Source organism: Mustela erminea, chromosome 11, assembly GCF_009829155.1.
Source record: "Mustela erminea isolate mMusErm1 chromosome 11, mMusErm1.Pri, whole genome shotgun sequence".
NCBI classification, from domain to species: Eukaryota; Metazoa; Chordata; class Mammalia; order Carnivora; family Mustelidae; genus Mustela; species Mustela erminea.
The window spans coordinates 57,815,313-57,830,976 of record NC_045624.1 but is presented as its reverse complement, the minus strand read 5'-3'; the positions used below and the strand labels follow the sequence as shown (position 1 = coordinate 57,830,976).

Genomic DNA, 15,664 nt, shown 5'->3' with positions numbered 1-15,664 from the left:
AGAGCGGACCAAGACAGAAACCATGGTCCTTTTGAAATCTAATCTCAGAAGTGATATCCTATCCTCCTACCATATTCTAAGTATCAGAAGCCCATAAATCTGGCCCATGTGCAAGGGAAAGGAGTTATACAAGGATGTGAAAACCAGGAGGTAGGGATCACCGGGGGTATTGTAGAGGTTGTCTACTTTGTGTTTGTGTGTGTGTGTGTGCATGGACATACATGTGTGTGAATGCATATGTACACACATACATGCATACATGCACTCACACATACATACATGTGCATATATACACATAATCCCCACACATTTATATATAGAGAGAATTTATGCTTCAAATGTCTAATTGTGACAAAACACAGCATTCCTGCTAGTATTATCAAGACTTCTCTGCCAGTTTAGGATAAATTTCTCTCTACCAGTAACTCAAGAAGTCTAAATTGAACCAAGTGAGGGAACAGTTAGTAATTTTAATGATCTCACACAATGAAATCCCACAATAGAAATTAATTTTAAAGAATTGTATAACCTTCCCACCCAGTTACAATTTCTAATTTCAGGCATGAGGTCTTCTGTACTAGGCCCCATGATTTAAAAGCCCCTGTTCAGGTCTTCCTCTGAACTCACCACCTCCAACCCTGCCCACCCCATTAGACAACTAGACGAGCCTACACTTTTCCACACTCTATACCTATATACCCTGATGGGCATATATGCTCCTCTAGGCACAATGAATAGTCAGAGGGTGGCTATGTGAGGGCATGGATAGAGCTCAGACATGGGACCCAATGATTGTGGGAGAATATGTAAAATCACACCAAAATCTGCACAGGTTTGGAAATGAAAATTACACTATTTGATGAAGTTATAGTCCCATCTAGAGGTTTTAAGGCTTTCCAGAGAGTATAGAAATGTTTCCAAACTTGAACCACTTCCTGTTCCTGTTCAGGTAGCTATTTGGAGGATTGTGTGTGGGTTTTGAGAGGAAATAAGGTATGAAAGGCAGAACCGTAAATGGCTATTTTTTTTTCTTTTTTTGTGAGAGTTCAAGAACTAATAAATATGGGCAAAATTCCTTCAGAATTTTGGTGACAAAACATGTCATGGGGTTGGGGAGAGAGTGATGCTTCCCTATTAGCTCAGAACCCACGGATGATTTAAACAATGGCAACACTTAGAACATCAGGTGATAGCATCTTGGGCATGGATCCCTGGGATCAGTAAAAGAGTACTTCAGGGACAGAGAAATAATGTTTATCTCAGCATTCTGAAAGCAGCAGACATTAGCCAGGGAGAGAGAGCAAGGGAAGACAATTGTGCAAGATGTTACAAGATGACTTGAATCATTGGGTGACTTTAAGAAATAACTGGGAAATTCTATAGATCTAGCTCGTAGGATGGGTTTCAGTCATTTCAATCTTCATGTTCAAAGTTAAGCAATTAACATGAAATCACAATTCACGGAAAAAAAAAATGCAAAGGACCAATAAGCATTTGAATGATACTCAACTTCACTAAGTATGTACAAATTAAAACATCAAGATAAAATTTTTCTCCAATTAGATTGGCAAAATTTAACAAAATACCATCCTGTAGAGAAAGAAACACATATACGACTCATTAATACCATCAAAGAATTTCACCTAATGTAATACTCAGGAGTACAAAGACACTTCTTATAGCATTGGTTATCATAGCAAAAAGAAAAGAGAATTGGACAACATAAATGTCCATCAGTAGAGTAATGCATAAATAAACCATAAGAAACATTACAAGGGAACATAATGCAACAATTCAACCCAGTAGTTTAGGTTGAAAGATGGAAGTTCACGAGATGGTAAAGAGAAACGTGAAAGCTGAAGAACAAATTAGAAGGACGCATTCCAGGGCACCTGGGTGGCTCAGTTGGTTAAGCGTCTGCCTTCGGCTCCGGTCATGATCCCAGGGTCCTGGGATGGAGCCCATCGGGCTCTCTGCTCAGCAGGGAGCCTGCTTCCCCCTCCCTCTCTCTGTCTCTCTGCTACTTGTGATCTCTCTCTCTCTCTGTCAAATAAATAAATAAAATATTAAAAAAAAAAATAGAAGGACGCATTCCATTCTTAAAAAAAAAAAAAAAAAAGACAAAACCAGACAGGCAGAAACAAGTTGTTAGCAAGCCACAGTTTCATAGGTAGCTGGATGATATGAGACTTCTGGGTCAGAGACTAAGGACAGTTTACTACACACAGTAACAGCACAGCCTGAGTATCCTTCAGCCACAATTTCCAAAAGGTAATGAGAAGCAGGCCAGGTGATGTGGTCATACACAGTAGACTGTGTTAGAGGAGAGGAATGCTAAACTTAGAAAACCTAAATCTTTTATACTGGACAGTAGAAGTCTGCCTGATCTTATCTTTATTATAAGGGAAGGAGACATTGAATTTATTATGCTGCTTAGTGAAAAAACTAAAAAACCAAAAACACACCCACAATTTGCTCAGGAGATAGACACTATATCTTCCAAGTATGTTCAATATAAAAATTTAAAATGTAGTCCTGAACAAAGGCAGTCAGTGTCTCTTCCTGTAAGACTTACAGTAACATGAAAGACTCATGGAGAATTCCATAAATTCTCAATATTTCATTCATTTTCATTTTGTGTAAATAAAAAATTGTAGTTATTATCTAAAATGGTATTTTACCTAAACTTAAAACAATGAATGTTGATACTGTGCTTATCAACTATCATTAGAAAGATATATTTTTAAACACATAAAAATATATTTGGATTGTGGCTGATATGTTTCTCACTCTATGCACATTCTACACAGTAGAAAATGGCTGATAATGATTATTTCATGCAATAAATATTTTTCACTCACTTGCAAAAGTAGCATGTAGACTGATTATTGGAATTGCTCATGCAAAAATCGGAAGATTTTAAAAATTATTTAGCTTTAATGGTAACCATCACCCATAATTTTTTTTTTCCTCACACATTTTCCACTGGAAAATTCTTAAAAAACAATCACATGTCAACATCTCAACAAGAACATTTTACTCTGTGAACAATACATACTACTTTTCTAGAGGAGTGTAATTAGATTTTTGAGCTAAACTTCCAACTGGTTCATTTTACTATTGAAGACACTGAAGCCCAGAGACATTAAGTGACTTGAAAGTGGCCAACAACTAGTTAATGTCAGAGCTGAGACCAAACCCCACATGCCCCGACTTGGAGCCCAGGCTCTTTCTTCTTATCCAAAGCCACATACATGATATGATAGAGCTTTCAAATGGGGTATGCACACCCCTGCAGGCAATGGCAGTATGCCAGGGAGGTAAAGCCACAGGATAAACACAGGGTGTCTTGCTTGAGTGTAAATATTACTCAAAGATTTGAGGGGAGTTATGGGAGCCACTTTATTTTCATATTAAAACAAGATTGATTGTAAAGCAGAATGTACATTTTACATGGATTTTTAAAATTTCAAGCTGAATTCCTCAGGCTCTAATCCTACCTCACAGAGGTTAAAAAAAATCTCTGCTCACTCTGCTAAAGATACTTCTTTTGTAAAAATTTTATGCCACCAATGTGAGGATTTCTAGATAGTGCCTCTTACCAAAAATGTGCTTCGCTAACCTCCATCTTTGACATTCGGAAATTAAATTTGCATTGTTTTAGTCCTCATGATCAATTAAATTATGAATTTTTCTCAAAGAGAGAACACATTAAGATCTTATAATAAATGAGTTTCTGAGTTCCTTCACGAAGAATAGCGCTCTTTTTCAAAATTTCTTTTTCTCTTCTTAATATTGAGTAAAAAGATTTTAAAAAATAAAGGATATAATCTTTAAATGTGATTTTAGTAGAAATCAACTGGTTGGTAGTTTATTTATGTAAGATGCTCTGGAAATGCATTTTGCATTTGATTCTAAAACTCACGTTTGTGTAATATACGAAGTAGAACAAATAGCATGTATTTCCATTTTTCTTGTAGCATATACATGAATGATATTTGAAATTCTATAACCCATGTTTAAGAGCAAAAATGGGAGACAGGACACCAGTCAATTACTTTACGCATTTTCTCAGTGGATCATTCCTCTCAATTGATTTTTATTTCTGGGATATAAAACCACTTGGATAATCATTCTCAGATGATCCCTCCTTCTGTGATAACTTGGAAGACTTCTACCTACCCAACTCTACCAGACCCAAATACATTTCAGAAGTACTAAAAGAGTGGGCGTTTGATTTTTCTGCTCTATTCCAACACCAGCATTTTTTCATGCAAGTAGCCTGACCCCTTTCTAACAGCTACATTTAATTCTAGATTTCAAGTTCAAATTTGGACCCAAGAAACCAACTCATTCAATTAAATCAACATTTACAGAATGCAGGGTACTAGGCCCAGGCAGAAAACAGTGATGAACCAGAGAGGATCCTGCCTTCAAAATGTCCCAAGCTAGAGGGGAACAAGACTCATATAAATAAAATCATAACATAGCCTATGTAAGAGGTTCCAATAGAAGTAGGGGAGCCATCAATTAAACAACAATAACACCTTGAAGATTGGTAAAACCTTGCCACGTAGTGGCTTCACTTACCCATTTTCTCCTAGAGGGAGGAGTTTTCAGCTACTGAACCAACATGCACTTGCCCTTCACAATAAGATCAGTCAAGAGTTCCATTTTTCTGCAAACGTGGAATCTGGGTCTCCTTGATACCGCTACCTCCACCTGCATTCCAGGACCGGATCTAGGAGGAGGCAAGTAAGACACTGGTCTTAGTACAAAAATTACAAAAATGTAAGGAATCCAAACTCAGCAATCAAAACAAGTGCTGATGAGATATATATATATATACATAGATAGATATAGATATAGATATATAGATATAGATATATGTAAAATTCAAAATTAATGCAACAGCATTCATGATGAACAGAATGTCAAAATTTTAAATAAGGGAGGATGAGCAATATTGATTCTTTTTCTTCTTTGCTTCAAGCCCCACTAGGATTCTGTAGGGCATTCCTTCAACCCACCCTCATGTGGCCAGTGGTACGTCTACTCTTCAGAAAGCTAAGCTTTCTGGTATTTAGAGCTCAGATCAATGAAATTATTATTAGTGGGTGATTGCTACTGGAGTGCTCTGACATAGCCGACCCCTCGATCTCTGGCATGGGCAGCAATCTGCACGGCACGCTGGATAAACGCGAGTGTGTTCAAGGTACAATGTGGTGGGCGCTACAGGGCCACACGTGAAAACGTCATAGAAGGGACTGGCTTCAAATCTTTCCTAGTTTGGATTGGCTTTTAGTCGCCCAGATTGCGGTAACTGTTGGTAACGGACCAATGAGCCGTGGAGCTAGGTTGGATGGCTAGTAGGTGCTGCTAGCCTCCCTTAGTGCCCTGATGGCCTGGGACCCGAACCATCTGCCCCATGTCTCCCTACACTCTACGAGCTTAGTCAGGGCTCCGGAAGTTGCCTTCGAGATCAGCCGCAGGGTAAGTGGCACCCCCTTCTCCAGGCCACGAGCCCCTCAGGTCCCTGCGCCAGCCAGCGGTCGGCCGGAGCGGGTAGAACAATGGCAGACCCTAGGCCCTCCATTGAGGCTGGAGGTCCGTAATCTCCAGGGTAGGGTTTGGGGATGCCTCTGATCTCCACTGGCGGATTTATATGAACCTTTCCTGGCTTGCCGTCTGCCGCTTATGTAACATTGGCAGTTTAGAGATTTCATAATAAAACCATCAATTTGGAATCTTGACTCTCCCACAAATATAAATAACCCAGAAATACCCTCCCCCTAAAGAGGTCATTTCTGGGTTATTTATATAAAGTGCAAATGGACACATGGAGGGGGAAGGTTTCTTTGATGAACAGTACAAATAGAGTTGTGGGCAGTTAAGCTTAAAGAATGCTTGAGTGGGAAAACTTGTCAGAATTGTTGGCCATAGGAGCTCCCAAGTGCTGAAGAGTTCTAGGGCGCTCTGGGGAGGCTTGGGGCTGCCATGTATATCAAGGCTGGGGCTTCTGTAAGGATTTGAAAGCTACACACACTAGGTCCTAACTAAACTGCGGAGCGTGTGGCTTGCATGTAGCTAGAGTCATATGAATTTATCGCTGCAGTACCTAAGTCAGCAAAGAGAATGTTTTCGTCTGTAGATTTTAACACAGACTTCATTCTTCTGGGATTTCATAATCCCACCATTTTCAAACATTTTTTCCCCTGTTTTATCTAGATCCTCAGGCAAGGGTCTGGGGAGCAAACTGCTGTTACCCTCCTTGTGCTGGAACTCCCCATACCCTAATTCCATGTTGCATTGTTTTTATATCCCTGTTTGGTGAATGAGTTAATTTGAAATCTGATTCCTCTCCCCCCCAGTCAGACAACTGTTGTCCGAATTCGGTACCTCTGCTGAGTAATATCCTCTACTACCCGACACAACACTGCAGATTCAAATTCTACCTTCTTGAAATTTGCTATCTTAGCTCCCACTGCGCTCTTGTTTCTCCAACTTTGCAACCTTCCCTCCAAACCCTCTTTCTTCTGCTTTCTGCTTCTGCAGCTTCATTCCCTCCTCCTCTCTCTCAATGTGGCTCCTTCCCAATGATTGAACCGGGGTCCCACTGGCTCTTGTGCACCGACCAGGCTGTCATCCCCAGCCCGATATCTCTGCTGAGCTCCTCCCTTCCACCGGCGGCTTGCTGCTGGATGCCTTGACCTGTGTGTCTCACCAGCACCCCAATTTCCATGTTTCCAGCTGAGTCCATCTTCCCTTCCAATCACCTTCTCATCATCATCGCATGAACACATTCATTAGCATCACCAGTTGTGACTTTGCTAGCCCGTATTCTGTCTCATTATTTGCCAGTTTCCATCAATTCTCTCGCACGCCCTCTGTCATGCCTGCTCACTCACTGCTCCTTCCCACTTGCCACTCTCCTGGTGCCTTGCCTTGATTCGCCAGAGGCAGCCTTGCTTCCTATCTGCAGTTCTCTCTGCACCTCGGCCCATCACACACACTGCGCTCATCTTTCTGAGGCCTTGCTTCGTCAAAAGATCGAGGCGACCCAAGTGTCCTCAGATACATAAAGGGAAAAACAAAATTTAGTATACACCTACAATAAAACATGATTCTGCCTTAAAAAAGAAGGAAAGGTTGACACACACTACGACGGGGATGAACACTAAAGACGTTAGGCAGAGCAAAATAAGCCAGTCACAAAAGGACAAATATTGTCTGATTCCACTTAGATGAGGCACCTGGAGTCGTCGAATTTACAGAGAGAGAAAATAGCAGGGTGGCTCCCAGGGGCTGAGGGAAGGGGAAAATTGGCAGTTAGTGTTGAAGGCATACAGTTTCATTTGGGGAAGACGAGAAACTTCTGGAAACGAATGGTGGCCATGTTTCCCAATGCAGTGAAAACAGTAAATTCCGATAGTCTATATATTTTAACACAATTAAAAAAAAAATAGTTCAGGGGAAGAATGCTTGGTGTCCTTCTTTAGGTGAAAGGAATATGCTCCTGGTGAAGTTGTGTGTTGATTGGGAACTGGATCCCAATCAACGGATTCACTGAAACTTGAAACTTCTTGGCACAGATTTATGTTCTTTGGCACTTTGACATTAATGCTTGTTGTTAGAGTCATATGAAATTTTTGGTTGGAAAGAAAAATACCATGATAAAAAGCTGGATAAATAAATAATTTATTATAGCAGTGACTTAGATATTATGCTGATAGTTTCAATTTCCTTCTTCATCTCTTAATTTTCAAAATTTGACTTAAATCCTTAAATATTCATTCCATGGCTGAAATTTTCAAAATTTGTGTTACTTTCCCACGACTAAATTAATAGGTGCTTATTTTAAAATATTTGAGTGTTACTTTTTTTTTTTAAATTTTTGTCAAATAATTGTTTTTAAATGTATTGCTCAGAACGTGAAACTACTGCATGATCTCAAGTGATAATTTTCTTAACAATTTGGAGTGTGTGCATTTGTGTGCATATAGATGTCATTGACGGGGCACCTCGGAGGCACAGCTGGTTAAGCTTCCAGCTCCAGTACTGATCTCAGGGTTGTGAGATCCAGCCCCACACTGAGGTCCAAACAGGGCTCCATAGTCAGCATGGAGTCTGTCTGAGTTTCCCTCTCCCTCTCCCTCTGCCCCTCCCACTTGCCCTCTCTCTCTCTCCCTTTAAAATATATAAATAGATAAAATAAGTGTCATTGGTAATAAAAATAGTGTTGACATATAACTCCAATGGCATTTTTAATTTTGGATGTGTAGGTATCTATTTCTGCATATATTTAAGTTACTACGCAGGATTCTATTGTGAAGTTAGAATTTCCTTTAATGTGGGAATTCTATATTCCCATTAATGTGAGGCATATTTCACAAATGTATCAAATCATGTATATGTGTGCACTCGAGTCCTGCTATATTTTTGAGTGCTGGATGTAGAATGGCAGGATTGAGTTAAAAGCACATTTATAACTTTAATAGAGCATTGCAAAGTTTTGTGGTTTTTTAAGATTTTATTTATTTATTTAACAGAGAGAGATCACAAGTAGGCAGAGAGCAGGCAGAGAGAGAGAGAGAGAGGAGGAAGCAGGCTCCCTGCTGAGCAGAGAACCTGATGTGGGGCTCGATCCCAGGACCCTGGGATCATGACCTGAGCTGAAGGCAGAGCCTTTAACCCACTGAGCCACCCAGGTGCCCCAGGCATTGCAAAGTTTTAATTCTACTTTGACACAGTCGCGATTGACTATGTATAGAAGAAGCTGCTAGTTTAGATGTTTAAGTTAAAACATCCAGACCCAGATGCAGAGGCCTCCTCCAATGGGTTTTTTTCTAAGCCCTAAAATCAGCTTGCCTTTTATAGAGTTACAAAATGCCCTGATAGAAATACCTCTATGTGAGCCAATGAATTCTCTAAGCCCCAAGATTCAGCTTGTGTGACAAGGTAACATAGAACTTTGGGATAAAAATTAGCAATGACACTCAATCCCTGATATATCTATCTTCTTCACTTCTTATGATATGTGTTCATCCCATTAAATCTAACTTTTTTTTTTTAAGTCTTCTACTAAATAACAAAACTCCTGTCAAAATTTCATAAATCACTTAGTGACATCATAACCTCACCACCCACAACAAATGCCAACCGAACTTTGGTCACTGTTTTGACTGTGATAATTACAGTGTTTGTCAGATTCCAGTAGTGCAACAATTATACTTTCCACTTCTGTTGTGTCTTGTTAGCTTTACTCCTTCATGGCAAATTATAGATAGGCTTTACTTTTTCCATATCATTTTAGGCCATGTGGCTTGTAAATGTTATTTTGTAATCTAGCAAAAGCTCTTAGGAAGAAAAAGCAAAGCACTTAAGTTGCTGTTTTTGAAGGAAAAATGTTAGTAACTGGTGAAAAATGAAGACATGGTTCCTTTGCAAAGAAAGGAAATGATATTTATTCACTCGTGCATTCCTCTGACGTTTATTGAGAACTCACAGTGTCAAGCACCTGTACAATAATGTGCATTGTATCGCACTCCACCTGCAATCATAGCACCAAATATCTTCTGTATATATGAGTTCTTCATGTTTGAAAGAACATTTAAGAATATTTAAAGACCAAATCACTCTGCCTCATAGAGAACTGAAAACTTGTTTTTGGTGCTCATGTACACGTACACATTTTTTTCTCTTTGATTAAAAATTATTTACACATCTGTGCCCAGGATTAAGGATAATGAAATTCAACCACAAAAATGATTAAATAGTATATAATTGTAGTGTTGGAATTTATCAGTTTAGAGTGGTTGCCTCCGTATTCACCTTTCGTTTGATCTTCTTGTAGACGTTATTGTTATTGACTGCAAATGTCTCTGTATTTTTGCTCAGTGGAATGTGGCTTGACAGATTAATTATATGTTATCAGGCAGTTGAAGATCAACTAAAGATATGTGGCTTCAAGAGGGATGCTGATGTCTTTGAGCTGTTCCTTTCTCAAAAGTGAGTGTACTTTATATAAGAAATAGAAGAGCATCATATTATAATGTTTCACAGATTCAGATTTTTTTTCAAAGATTTTATATATTTATTTATCAGAGAGAAAGGGAGAAATAGAGAGCAAGCATAAGAAGGGGGAGCGGAAGGCAGAGGGAGAAGCAGGCTCCCCATTGAGCAAGAGCCTGATGCGGGACTCAGTCCTAGGACCCTGGGATCATGACCTGAGCTGAAAGCAGATATGTAACTGACTGAGTCACCCAGGGGTCCCAGATTCAAATGTTGTTTTCCATTGTTTTCCCCAAGAACTGGATAGGCAAGTACTATGCTCTAATTACTTTACCATTCTATTCATTGGTGTCCAAGTCTCTATTAGAGAGGCAAGATGGAAATGGATGAAAACAAAGATTATGGAACCATGCTGAGTTTGAAGCCCAGCTCTGCCCCTTCCAGCTGGGTGATCTTGGGCATGTCATCAACCTCCCTGATAGGATTGTCAAGTTTAGTAAATAAAAATACAGTAAGTCCAGTTACATGTAAATTTAATGGAAACAAATGAATATAATTTTTCTTTGGTATTAAGTTTGTCCTGTACTTCCTTGGGTTTCTCTGAAATTCACATGTAAATGGGTCTTGTATTTCATCTGGCAAGACTCCTTCCTGAATATAACAATGCTATCTTTTTTACAGGGTTGTTAGGTAAACATTGGGTGAGTTAGAAGAAAGTAGAAGAGGGTCTTACAGAAAGTAGAAGAGGTGCTTACACAGTAAGCACTCAGTGAGCATTGATAGAGTTAACAGAATTACTACTACTAGAAAATAATGGCTCATCATACCCCTATATTATAATAATAACCCTTTGATACTAGACCCCTCACCAAAAATCCCTGTACTAATTTCACTGGTAAGTAGGAAACCTTCGTTATGTAACAACCCCTCCAACTCCCTAAGGTGGCAGCCAACCAAGTGGGCTCTTCTTCTGCAGAGTATTCAGAGTGCCTGAGAGAGAACCCAGGGGTAAGAGGAAGAGGAAGTTACAGGTTAGATGGGTCTCTGACACCACAGGTTTTGCTTGCCAACAAGTGACATCTGTGCAACTAGACATTGCATTTAATAACAATGATCCTATTCCTACTCTTCTCCCCCCCCCGTCATGCTTTTTAATTTCTATGAACTCCATGTATGATATTAAAATCAGTTTGTCATATTTCTATTCATGTAATCTCTGGAACTCAACTACTCTTTTTTTTTTTTTTTTAAACTCAGCTACCTTCCAAAGATGTCCCACTTTATCACTGAGTTTAATCACTTTATCTTTGGTTACTTGAGGAAATCCTTTATGAATAAATGTATTTCTTTTGTTATGTGTATATATATTTTCAGGTTATAAGTGCAGAGAAAAATATTTATCTTGGTAACAGTCCAAGGGGAAAAATAGCTGGCCAATTCAAGATTTTTAAAAATACATATTTTAGAAGGGAACAGTATGATAGATAATTCTGACATACTTAAAAGTTACTCTTGGACTCTTTCTACAGATCAGTTAGTTTTATAATAACAATACATATTTTATGTGGTCAAAAGATTGCAACTCCAAACCTTTCATGATTTTAACAACAGTACACTGTAAGGGCAAGTAAAGAACAGTAAGAAAAGCTTTAAAACACTAGAGGAAAAAATAGAAATATTGGTCCTCTGACAGTGGGCAATTAGTGGTCTTCTCTAGTGAAGGAAACGCATTTTATATCCCCCAAATACTAGGTAACTATGCAATCCATCTGGTACCAAAAAAAAAAAAAAAAGTTTCTCAGTACAGAGACCAATACAGTGGGTAAACTAGGTTATTTGCCTGAGTCTCTGTTGCCCTGGATTTGTGTTGGGGGGTGGGGTGACTTACCAATGTCTCCTTGAGTAATTATGGAGAACACATACAACAACAGTGCTGATATACTATTCTCAGCACGAGTCATTGCCATCATTAGAATTTCCTCTCTTTGTCTTCCATTGGCATCACCTTGAAACACAACAGCCCATTATTGATTTTGAACAGGTTTAAGTGAAGAACTAACACTTTATTTTTTGCTTTTTTGTCTGCACATCTTTTTGCTTTAGTAACATATAATGTATTATTTCCTTCAGGGGCACAGGTCTGTGAATCATCAGTCTTACACAATTCACAGCACTCATACCCTCCCCAATGTCCATAACCCAACCACCTTATCCCTCTCCCCACACCCCCAGCAATCCTCAGTTTGTTTCCTGAGATTAAGGATATCATGAATGAAATAGGAGAGATCACAACCAACACCAAAGAAATAAAAACATCTCAAGAATTATAAGCAAAAATACACCAGCAAATTTGACAATCTGTAAGATATGGATGCATTCTTAGAGATGTATAAACTACCAAAACTGAACCAGGAATAAATAGAAAACCTGAACAGACTCATAACCAGTAAGGAGATTGAAGCAGTTTCCCAGGAGAATTCTACCAAACATTTAGAGAAGAGTTAATACCTATTCTTCTGAAACTGTTCCAAAAAATAGAAATGGAAGGAAAACTTCCAAGCTCATTTTATGAGGCCAGCATTACCTTGATCCCAAAATCAGACAACGACCCCATCAAAAAGGAGAATTATAGACCAACATCCTTGATGAACATGGATGCAAAAGTTATCACCAAAATACTAGCCAATAGGCTCCAACAGTACGTTAAAATGATTATTTTCCATGACCAAGTGGGATCTGTTCTTGGGCTGCAAATTAATCAATGTGATACAATACATTAATAAAAGAAAGAACAAGAACCATATGATACTCTCAATAGATGCTGAAAAAGCATTTGACAAAGTACAGCATCCTTTCTTGATCAAAACTCTTCACAGTTTAGGAATAGAGGGTATATACCTCAATACCATCAAAGCCATCCTTGAAAAGCCCATAGTGAATATCATTCTCAATTTGGAAAAACTGAGAGCTTTTCCCCTAAGGTTAGGAACATGGCAGGGATGTCCACTATCACCACTGCTATTCAACATAGTACTAGAAGTCCTAGCCTCAGCAATCAGACAACAAAAAGAAATTAAAGGCATCTGAATTGGCAAAGAAGAAGTCAAACTCTCACTCTTTGCAGATGATATGATACTTTATGTGGAAAACCCAAAAGACTCCCTCCAAAACTGCTAGAACTCATATAGGAATTCAGTGAAATGTCAGGCTATAAAATCAGTGCATAGAAATCAGTTGCATTTCTATATACCAATAGCAAGACAGAAGAAAGAGAAATTAAGGAGTCAATCCCATTTACAATTGCACCCAAAAGCATAAGATACCAAGGAAAAAACCTAACCAAAGAGGCACAGAATCTGCACTCAGAAAACTATAAAGTATTCCTGAAAGACATCGAGGAAGACACAAAGAAATGGAAAAATGTTCCATGCTCATGGATTGGAAGAACAAATATTTTGAAAATGTCTATGCTACCTAAAGCAACATACACATTTAACACAGTCCCTATCAAAATACTATAAATTTTTTCAAAGAAATGGAACAAATAATCTTAAAATTTATATGGAACCAGAAAAGACCCCAAATAGCCAGAGGCTATTGGCAGCAGTTGGGTCTTTTCTCTTTTCTTTTCGATAAAGGTATTGGAGCGGGGAAGCCGGTTGCAGAGATGGAGCCGAGGAGGGGCTCTCTGCTCAGGGTTACCTTAAACTGTGATCGGAGGCACAGTCAGGCCACTGCTCTTCAAGCAGGGACCCAACAGGTTGTAGATCTGGAGAAACATCCTCCTTCCTCCTCCGGAGAAGCGGCATGGGAGCATGGCAGGAAAATACTGGGTTTGGAAACTCCACATGGGGCCGTGCACCAGAGATAGAAACTCTCGGTCACATGCTGGGTGAGTTCGGAGTGTGACCGGAGACCAGGAAGACAGGAGCGATTGAGCGCTTTTCTCTGAGGGCGCACTGAGGAGTGGGGCCCCAAGCCCTCAGCTCCTCTGGGCTGGAGATTGGGAGACCACCATTTTCATTCCCGTCCTCCAGAACTCTACGGAAAGCGTTTGGGGAATAAACCCAAGCAGATTATTTAGCCCGGCTCCTGGCAAGGATGGTGCAATTCCACCTCAGGCAAAGACATCTGACAATCACAGCAACAGGCCCCTCTCTGAGAAGATCAGCAAGAACATCCAGCCAAAACCAAGTTCACTAATCAATGAGAGCTGTGGAACTCCAGAGCCAGGAGAATAAAACACATAGAATTCATGGCTTTTTCCCCATGATTCTTTAATCTTTCGAAGTTAAATTTTGTAAATTTTATTTTTTCCTATTCTACTTTTTAAATGTTTCCTCTTTCCTATTTTAACCTTTTTAACTATTTTATCTTATCAATATGTTTTTTTAAAATCTTTTAAAATTTTCATTGTTATAGTCACAATCTATCCCTTCACTGTATTTAACCTTATTTTGTGTGTATATATAGGTTGTTCTTTCTTTAAAATTTTGGAATATGGTTTCTTCTAACACATCAACATATACCCTAAATCTAGCACAGGGATTTGTTCTAGTCTCCAGCCTGATCCCATTCTTTTTTTTTTTCTTTTTTGACCAACTTCTTATCAATTCCTTTTTTTAAAATGTTTTTTCATTGTCACCTTTACAGTTACATTCCATCCCTTCATCATGCTTACCCTTATTTTTGTATATATATATATATATATATGTTTTTCTTTCTTTAAAATTTTGGAGGCAGTTTCTTCTTAGAGATCAAAATACACCCCAAATCAAAATCAAGTGTGTGGTCCTGTTCTATTCACCAGGCTAATGTGTGTGTGTGTGTGTGTGTGTGTGTGTGTGTCTGTATGTGTGTGTGTTTTTTTTTCTCCCCTCCTTTCTTCTGCCCCTGGTTTTGGGTCTCTTCTGATTTGTTAGTGTATATTTTTCTGGGGTCTCTGCTTTAAGACCAGTGGTCCAACTGTGCCTTGGATCACAGTGTAAGGTAACCCGGAGCTGAGAGCATAGTCCTCAACTCTGGTTGAGGCTTCCTGACTCTGATACCTAGGAGCTCTGCTATGCTCAGACACCCCGGTCTTTTTGTGACTCAGCAGATCCTGAGGCCACACTGTCCCTGTGAGGGCTCCACCCCGTGCTTAGCCTCTGGAGCGACATCCTCCAGTGGAGCAGACTTCTAAAAGTTCTGATTTTGTGCTCCACTGCTCTGCCACCTGCTGGGAACCAGCCTTTTCCCCCAAGGTCTATCTTCCCGTATATCACTTCAGAGTCATTTCTCCACATGTCTTACCTTCCAGAAAGTGGTCGCCTTCTGTTCCTAGAATTGCTGTTCTTCTCTTTTCTCCCCTATTGAGTTTGTAGGTATTCAGAATGGTTTGATGATCACCTAGCTGAACTCCTGGGACCCAGCAATATTTAGGTCTCCTCCTCCTCCACCATCTTGCTCCTCCCCCACAAAACTAAGCCTTTTGACTTGAGTTAAAATCCCTTTAAAAGGGAGTCACTTTATTACATTATGTAATAGCTGGAAATTCAGCATCAAAATCACTAGTATAGGAAAATTAATGACATTAACTTGACACAGGTGATATTTCAAAGTATTAATGTATTAAAATAACTTTTCGGGGAAATCCTTGGGGAAATCCTCTAAG

The 15,664-nt window shown here is 39.3% G+C and overlaps 1 protein-coding gene across 1 annotated transcript in view; it reads left to right on the top strand.

Annotated features, from left to right (window-relative positions):
* Positions 1 to 5,324: 5,324 nt before the first annotated feature.
* The window catches only part of LRRC72 (leucine rich repeat containing 72), a 42,153-nt gene continuing 31,813 nt past the window's right edge, over positions 5,325 to 15,664 (top strand). The window contains exons 1-2 of the mRNA XM_032305765.1: positions 5,325 to 5,493; positions 9,935 to 10,008. Coding sequence (XP_032161656.1) covers positions 5,401 to 5,493; positions 9,935 to 10,008 — 167 coding nt within the window. The 5' untranslated portion in view covers positions 5,325 to 5,400. The remainder of the gene's footprint in view (positions 5,494 to 9,934; positions 10,009 to 15,664) is intronic.